This window comes from Cottoperca gobio, chromosome 20 (genome assembly GCF_900634415.1).
Source record: "Cottoperca gobio chromosome 20, fCotGob3.1, whole genome shotgun sequence".
In the NCBI taxonomy this organism is placed as follows: Eukaryota; Metazoa; Chordata; class Actinopteri; order Perciformes; family Bovichtidae; genus Cottoperca; species Cottoperca gobio.
Window position 1 is genome coordinate 4,485,641 of NC_041374.1, and position 8,881 is coordinate 4,494,521.

The 8,881-nt window shown below is 41.0% G+C and overlaps 1 protein-coding gene across 4 annotated transcripts; it reads left to right on the top strand.

Moving 5' to 3' along the window:
• The first annotated feature begins 1,279 nt into the window (after window positions 1-1,279).
• adcyap1a (adenylate cyclase activating polypeptide 1a) lies at window positions 1,280-6,591 on the top strand. 4 transcript variants are annotated; one of them, XM_029458136.1, is made up of 7 exons: window positions 1,280-1,543; window positions 1,750-1,854; window positions 2,390-2,524; window positions 3,114-3,218; window positions 3,923-4,057; window positions 4,582-4,702; window positions 6,101-6,591. In XM_029458136.1, the coding sequence occupies exons 2-7, from the start codon at window positions 1,757-1,759 to the stop codon at window positions 6,107-6,109; spliced, it is 603 nt and encodes a 200-aa protein (XP_029313996.1). In that variant the 5' UTR covers window positions 1,280-1,543; window positions 1,750-1,756; the 3' UTR covers window positions 6,110-6,591. The 4 variants fall into 4 exon arrangements, with proteins under 4 accessions (XP_029313996.1, XP_029313994.1, XP_029313995.1 ...); XM_029458134.1 differs by lacking the exon at window positions 6,101-6,591 and having other exon boundaries at window positions 4,582-5,489; XM_029458135.1 differs by lacking the exons at window positions 3,114-3,218; window positions 6,101-6,591 and having other exon boundaries at window positions 4,582-5,489.
• The last annotated feature ends 2,290 nt before the right edge of the window (window positions 6,592-8,881 follow it).

Below are 8,881 nucleotides of genomic sequence, written 5' to 3' on the forward strand. Positions count from 1 at the left end.
TCTTTCCTTCGCCATCATCTCACTACTCAGATTTGTCTTCTGTCCTTTTGGAGGGGCCCCACCCAATGGTTTGGAACCACTGGACTATGCTACCTCACTCTATATAAAATGAGCAACAGAGTAACCTTGTGATAATCACTGAGGACAGAACAGAACAACTCATTTTACTGACGATGATGGAGTTTGAATGCAGGACTTCTTATAATGGAGCATTATACATTACATTATTGTCTTTTTATCTTATATAAAAGATCTGAGGGCTTTGGTTCCTAAGTTAGACAAACTGTCAATCATATTTCAGCACTGGACAGCTCCACAAGACAATACAACGAAATTCACCGTCCAATGAAAATCATGCATTTCCTAATTTGAAAACAAACCTGCTTTTGGTAACTCAAAGTTTGCTTTGGAGATACATGGTCTTCACAGGACTGTGACATTTATTTATATTTTAAATAAGGAATACAGGAAGAAGCCTGAGATGAGGAAACAAAAACATCAGTATGTAAAAGTTTATGTTTACATGTTCTTCAACTAAATGACTTACATTCAAACTCTATACTATACATAAGTGTTAACGGTGAAACATGGGAAACATAAATATACTTTAAGTCAGCTGCACACATCACGTCAGTCATATTTCAGCACTGGACAGCTCCACAAGACAAAAGCTAAATATGTAAATATAACAGCTTTTCATCCAAATGTGGTGATTTTGAATGTTAAAACTTAACTGTTCCTTAACTGACAACCTCTGAACAAAACTTAAGTCTGTGGTTGTGTCACTGAGTCTGACACTGAACAAAGGTAGAGAGGTGAAACATGTGGAATGACTGAAAGTATAAATGAAGTCAGCTTTTTGATGCCTCAGAGAGAAACCTTTTGTAGAAGAGAAGCTGTCAGTCATATTTCAGCACTGGACAGCTCCCTCTCCTCCTCCTCCTCCCCCTCCTCCTCCTCCTCCTCCTCCTCCTCCTCTTCCTCTCCAGGCCTCATGTGGTCCTATTGGCGTGACATCAAAATGTTGACAGTAATTCACAGTTTAATTAATGATAATGTTTGAATCCAGGAATCCATTTCTTTTTTATAACTTGGCTCGGGGTCTTTCATTGACGCGGGAGAAGGATGCACTCCAATGGGACGGGGAGTGGGGGTGTGGGGGTTTGGGGGTGTGGGCGATGACGCAGCTACCCACCTCCCCTGTCCAACCCCCCCCCCCACCTACGTGACAAGTGAAAAAGGCATGCCTTTCGGATTCATGAATAAAAAACCAAGGGGAGTTAAGTTCATAGGACGCAGGAAAGTTCTCTGCAGACAAATGTTTGGCGCTCTCCATGACCGAGTACACGTAGACATCCCCGAGAACTGAGCTGCGGGCGCACGGAGGGCTGCACACTCGGAACAAACACAAGGAGACCGGAGAGGCGCTTCACTGAGGGGAATAGGGGAACAGGAGAGGAAGGGAGAGAAACAGAGAGAGAGAGACTGAGAGAGAGATCCACTCTCCCAGTTAAGGTCTTCAACGGATCGCGTCTCGCAACTGGTAAGAGGAGCCACTTTTGTTTTGTTTTTACGCAGCGTAAATGTTCGGAGCGTTTGGGTGGAAAGTCATGTGTGGCTGAAATTTCTGCTTTTAGAAACTCACAGGTGTGGTGTGAAAGTAACATGAACTTCAATGCATCAAAGAATTGTTCTCATGCTTAGATGATCATGCACTTGTTCACTCACTTACTGTGTTTTCTTTTGCAGCAGGACAATGTCTAGCAAAGCGACTTTAGCCTTACTCATCTATGGAATCATAATGCATTACAGCGTCAACTGCTCACCTGTGGGGCTTAGCTTTCCAAGTGTTAGGTACGTACACATTTGTGTCACTTTTCAGATGTTTATTACTATTTTTTGTTTTTGGCTTTGAAATGAGAACTTGGCATTGTTGCACTGAGCAGCAGGGCGCAGGCTAAAGAGCAGATCGGCTTCACAGTTAGTCATGTCTGTGGCTTTAATAACCTATTGGATTACTGGATAGCATCATCTGACAGCCGATCCATAGTGCTGCTCACACAGCAATAATTGCGCGGAAACATTCACCTGGCAGCGGCGTAATGTGGTTTAGGCTTCTGAGGCGTCTCAATTTGTCCTGAAGCATTAACCGACCAATTTATGTGATTAGATAATTAATTTAAAAATAGGTTTTTGTGGAAGAAAATTGCATTTCTTTATAAATCAAAAGAAATGTTATAAACTGTGATATTTCTGGTGGGTAATTAAATAGAATAATGAAACTTTATTTTTTATTTTTTATTATAAGACATAAAAAGTATCGTAACACATGTATGTTTTAATGTTCTGTTTATAGAGCAGAATTTGTAAACGTGTGCTGTATTTGCAGACTTGACAGTGAGGTTTATGATGAGGATGGAAACTCCTTACCGTCCCTGGATTACGACAGAGACCAAATGGACGTGAGAAGCTCTCCGTCTGTCGCTGACGACGTCTACACTTTGTATTACCCACCAGAGAAAAGGTGACTATTTATCTCCATTTTACCCAAACTTCCCCCCCTCCTCCCCCCACCCCAACGTTGGAGACATCCATGTTGAACGTCTCATTGCCGTAGTCCTATTTCTGTCCACGTATGTTATACGTTCTGTGTGAATCAATGTAACGTGTCGTCGAAATGTTGTCAGTAACACAATGATTATTATTTATCATTCTCGAAGACATGCCTTTGCCAAATTAAGCTAGTTTGGACTGAAATTAAAAGGGGAATTTAGTCGACTTTAAAAGGATCAACATCTTGAAAGGTGTGACAAATGTCAATGCAACCTGGCTGCACATAAGGAAGTGCTGGCATTTACCTGCAAAACATCCATTTTTACTATAAATAAGTAAAATATTCTGCCAAAATTATCACCAGAAGTGATGAAGCAAGGCAAACATATTGTGAGCAAATTAATTTAAGTGAAATAATCTAAAATCTAAAAAAATAGAGCACGAGGCCCAATATTACAGCTATACTTGACCTGTTAAGATGGGTATTTTCTACTTGCAATTGTTGCCTCTCTTGCGCTGGGTGTGTGGTGATTTTACTGTGTGGCTATCTATCATCCCAGAACGGAAAGGCATGCAGACGGCATGTTTAATAAAGCCTACAGGAAAGCGCTGGGTCAGTTATCAGCAAGGAAATATCTGCATTCTCTGATGGCAAAACGTGTAGGGTAAGAACATCTTCTTGGTTGTCACCTTTTATTTTTATTTTATACTGTTTTCTGTCTTATGTGCGTTTTTTGTTTATTTGGACTGCTCCTTTAAATGCTCATAATTCATGTTGTTATACGTATTTTGTATGTTCTGTGGTCCCATTTTCTCCCAGCATGCAGCTTCATCCTGTGAATCAGCCTTTATTAATGCCATAGGAGCACAAACGGGCTCTTGATTCATTTGGGAAGGGTCGTTTTCTGAGCCCGCTGCTGTGTCGTAAAGGCGCAGAGGAAGAATTAACCCGCACAGGTTTAAATTTATTTCCATATGAATAATTTATAGGATGGAGTCCCAGTGGTTCCCGATGGAAGAGGGAGGGAGGGGGGGGGGGGGAGTGCAATTACTCAAGCCTTATGAGCAGGCCTATCACATCTTATTACAGGACGAAAAATATATAGCAGATTGTCCTGGGATGGGCTCAAAGTTAAACAAAGAGATACTATGTGGCCTCTACAATAAGGACACAGATTGTGTCTCTGGCATTATTCTGGACAAAATGGAAATCTGATGATTTCATTCTTTCCCCTCTAAGATGGTGGCACAAAGATAATCTTAGTGTCACCTCAGCACCACATGCTGTACATACAGGGAGGGGGTCGGGGGTCATGTGGATATAAATGCATCAATGGGATGATAGTGAACCCTCTTGTCTCTCACACAGCGGGGGGAAAACGCTGGACGACAGCTCAGAGCCTCTGTCCAAGCGACACTCAGACGGGATCTTCACAGACAGCTACAGCCGCTACCGGAAGCAAATGGCAGTCAAGAAATACCTGGCAGCAGTCCTTGGGAAAAGGTATAGACAGAGATTTAGAAACAAAGGACGCCGACTGGCATATTTGTAGCATCCTCCCCCTCCCCTTCCTGAAAAAAAACAAAACAAAAAACTTAAGTGTGCAGCCCCACATGAAGTCATTTTGAGATCTGAACAATCAGTGGATCGCTTTTGTGTTCTTAAACATGTATTTATGTATGAAGTAAGCCATTAAAATGAATATTTTGATAATAATATTGTTTTTTATTATGTACTTACAGCACTTGAGGACACACATACTTTGTGGACCAATTCTTTTGTTCATTTAAAAAAAAGAAAAAGAAATAGCCTCTATTTATGTATCCATTTTTTTTTTTGTTGACCTATTTACCGAGGGGAGACAATTGTTCACATGACAATATACTCCAAACAGCCCTGTCTTTTAAACGTTTAGTGAAGAGATATATGATTGTGAGGAAAATAAGTAGTTTAAAAGACAATCAATGTATTGAATGCTGCTTTTTGTAAAGTGACATTAAGAGTTTAGTTGTCTTTATTCACAACAGCCTTGAAGACATAGGTTTTCACCCTATCCTACAAGACATAGACTTTGATGCCCTCCCGGACGGGGATGAGTTTGAGGCTTTTTTGGGAGACTGGCTGAAACAGTTCTCTCCCGAATTTCCGGTGAGTTTCAGGCTCTTTCCTGAGGCCGTAATCCTCGCAGGGGCGTCTCATGTCCCTCCCTTTTTCTTCCCACCTTTAACCCTCAAACACTCAACTCTTCTTCCGCCTCATTTGTGCTCCTGTCTCTCTACAGTCTCACAGATTTTTACCCATAATCCCACCTGATCCCACAATGTGGAGAGATTTAGTTTAGACCGATATGTTACACATATCATTGCTGATTGATACAAAACTTACAGATTAATCTTCTTTATGGATGCCGGGATGATGCTTGTTCGAGTAGATCTGGGTTAGACCAGATTGGCTTTAAAAACTTTAAAGTTATCCATTAAAAAAAATAAAAATAAAAATGGGATTCTTGTAAAAAACAAAAAACAAACAAATCTGAGATGAAGACCAGAGTACTTTTGAGGTTCTTCTTGTCCTTTTCTTCCGCAGTGTTTACAGAGTGACACCTTTGACTCATGTAAATCGCCAATCTTGTGTTTCTATCAACTGGTTTCTGCTGAAGATTTTCTCATGTCTCTCTGCCCATATAATAAGTATCACCTACATCTAAAGCACCATCAGGCAACAAAAAAACTAAACAAAAAGCATTAAAAAAAGAAGCAGAAATGATACTTGTTACATGGTGATTTATCCATCGATGTGTTCTTTGTGAGACATACGAGACAGTTTGAACTTCTGTGTTTGAACCGTCTGGGTCTATTGTGCTTCCTTTACTGTCATGTGAACCAATGTAAAAAGAAACTACAGTAGATTGCATGATTAAAGTAATTGCACTATCCACCGCATCTGTGCAGACGACTCCAACTAGATGGTTTTGCTTGCTTTCTGACTACTGCAAACATACATACCTGTCATTTCTGGATGTTGTTTTGTGTTCTGTTGTCACATTTCTACACAAACTGTATGTTGAAAGAATTATCTGAATGTACTCTACTGCTGGCAAGAATCTCTCAGTCTAATGTCATGCTTTATCTTATAGCCTCTGTTACTAAACCAAGGGATTTTGTAAACCAAGTGTTAAGTTGTATATGAGGGGAAAAAGCTGTGACTGCTAATTACCATAATTAGATTTAAAGGAGAGGAAGGATGAGATGCAAGTACACATGAAGAAAACACAGTTAGCGAGACATCGAGCGAATAAAAGGAAGCAATGAGCAAGAACATGCTGATTTAGAAACATTTAGTTAAATCTACAAGATGAGACTGTGAACAAATCACACCCCCCCCCCCCCCCCACGTCTGAACACTTCTTAGCATATTTGTGACGAAGGAATACATATTTTGCAGAAAAAGCGAGTTGAGTTTTCAAAACAAGCAGGGTAAAACAAAAAAGTTATTCGATCTGTGTTTACTGTATCAATCTTTCTTTAATTTTGCATTTTCCTCTAGGCTTTGTGACGCAGGAAGCAGTTTTCGGCTGTGGTGCCTTGCATCGACTTTAATATCGCCATTGAATCACAGATGGCTATATAGTGGCCCTACAATGCTGCACATCATCAGCTTACATTTCACCTTTTTGTTGTTGTTTTTGTGTTGCACAGACGTTTGATAGTATCTTTAGAAGCCTCCAGCTGTAGACGTCAAGCGTCCTAGCTTGCACTGCTTTCTTTTGCACTTTGTTTTTAGAGTACTAGATGTAGACTTTTTGTGAAAATAGAGGATAAAGGATCAGTTTCCCGCTCTCCATGAAACGTTATATGTATGATAATGAAAGCGCCAATAGCCTTACTAAAATGAAATAATCTTCAAAGATATATATATATTTATTGTGTAGAAAGTGAATATTAGATTACTACTTCAAATGGCGATCTGCAAGGGTCAAGTCAATAAATGTTTAAAAAAAAAAAGTGTTGTAAGATTTGTATGAATAAAATTTTGTAAACAACAAATATTTCGTCTAATTTTTGAAGCCAATATCTCCATAAGTGTTTAATTGAAGCGCATTTAAGAGGATGAAAACGAGTAATAAAGACCAAACTCGTATTATTATAGTGGAGACAGACCCTCCCTCGACAGGTTTGACAGGATGTTACATAAGAGAGAGAGAGAGATGAAACAAATCAGCTTGTGGACATCGCAGAGGGAAGCAATTAGCAGTATGAAACATCAAATAACCACACACCATAAGACAAGCAACATACTGAAATGTAAAGCACACACACACATGCACACACCAACACCAACACAACTATTGATGCAAAAAGTGTCAATCACTTTTCTCTCTTCGTCAGTGCGGGTGTTGTATGTTCTGGCTGTGTGGACGGTCAATAACTACAAGATGTTGCAAAAATATAAATAAGAAACAAAAGGATATGCTGGTGAAAGGGAGAGCAAAAGATCCAAATCTCTGTCCCATTTTCACGGTGACTCAATGTCTCATGGCGGGGGAACAGTGAGACCAGTTGGCTGCGTGTCCACCTCCCTTCGGGACAGCATGAGTAAAAGAGACGTGGGAGGGATCACCCAGCTCGCTCCACACACTGCCTCGCTGCACTTTACACCTCTCCGGGAGCAGTCGCCACCAAAGGCCTGCAGTACTGGTGGAACAGTTGGCCCGTCTCAACACTGGTACATTCACTTTGTTGCCAAAAACAACAATGTCCACGCGTGAAGCAAAAGAGCTCGACATGCACAGAAATGAGGGAATGTATCCCCGTTTATTAAATTAGAAATCTACCTGTTTATGTGCAGTCTCACATCAAATTATCTGGGGGGGTGCAGCTGCTTTCTTTCACCTGCATGCCTCCACATCACAACCCACAGTAGACTGAATTCACTCATGGTTATATAAAGCATAAAGTTATATAAGTTTCATATATAGGATTGGCGATAAGCTGCATAGGACTAACTGTTACTAGATTGGCAGAAAGTGTATCTGCAACTATTATGATAATAAAATGAATTTATAAGCAAAAAACTATTTATTAAATCAACATTTTTCTTGCAGTCTTCTGTGATAATATAGATAAATATCTTTGGAATTGGATTTAGATTTATGAGATCTAAATCTGATTGTAACTTTGATAGCTATTCTTTTACAATTGTCTACATTTTTATAGAGCAAACAATTCCACAGATGAATCGATAATTATTTTTAGCGCTAATTGCCGTCCAGTAGGCCCATTTGTCATGTATTTTTGCACCTTGCCAGTACACCGGTGGGCAGGTCTTTTACCACGTCTGGGTGTGGTTGTAAGTCCCTGTGGTGCAGGAGTAGGCTGGTAGCAAGTTTTAAGAAACAAGCAGGAGTTAACTCTTTAGAAAACTGACAAAGCTCATATTGATTTCCATCCATAGACGGGAGCAGAGTGTTAAATATGCAAATGACATGTTATTATTAAAAGTGGAATAAGGCTATAATCGCTAAAATATGATGATAAAACATGATGAACCCCATCAGCCTCCCTCCTGTTGACACCCCAGGGGAGTCCAGCACTGTGGGGGCAGCAGGAGGCATTTGGAATACCACCACCCACCCTGTAGCCCTCCACCCTGCTCTCTTTCTCCACTGTATAATTGTGTCACCCCAAATTAAAGCTAATTACCTTAAATAGATCCCTCATATCTTATAATAAGTCTCCACAGAGCATCGGAGGCTTGTCTGCACACCCCCGCTCTCCAGACCTGCCCTGAAATCTTAAAGGGCTTCAATTACAATCACATAGTGACTGTGAGTAGCCTCACACCTCGTTGTGCGGTATATATGGGATGTCAGACTGAGCCGTCACACAAAGCCCGCCGTGTCTCTCCCTGCCCTCCTGTGTGCGTAATAACCCCCTCTCAGACATGATGGCAGGGCTTTGATTTTGTGACCGTGGCCTCAGCTCTCAGAGGAGCGCCGAGAGAAGATGATCAATGGGAGTGATCTGATTCCTCCGGCCCGTGCCAGACCCTTTCTTAACCCGGATAACCCAATCAGCCAGTGTTGCCTGGCAACCAGTCCCAGGAGGATGCGTTGGGAGTGGGCGGGGCGTCGGTGGCCTTCCCGGGCACCCAAACATCACGCTGGATTTATTTCACTCAAATGGCTTCAGTCTCAGCTATGTTGTCTTTTACTGACTAAGCTGATTCATTAAAGTGCACAGACAGGCACACACACTGTAACCAATGCGCTCACACATTAACCACACAGGTCAGCAAGAGACGAGACGCATTTGTGACAGACAAAAC

What these genes read in the sequence shown, in the direction of transcription:
- adcyap1a (XM_029458134.1), top strand. Translation starts at nt 1,757, where the DNA reads ATGTCTAGCAAAGCGACTTTAGCCTTACTCATCTATGGAATCATAATG. An exon ending in CTTAGCTTTCCAAGTGTTAG is followed by an intron (nt 1,855 to 2,389) that starts GTACGTACACAT and finishes CTGTATTTGCAG; the next exon opens with ACTTGACAGTGAGGTTTATG. An exon ending in TATTACCCACCAGAGAAAAG is followed by an intron (nt 2,525 to 3,113) that starts GTGACTATTTAT and finishes CTATCATCCCAG; the next exon opens with AACGGAAAGGCATGCAGACG.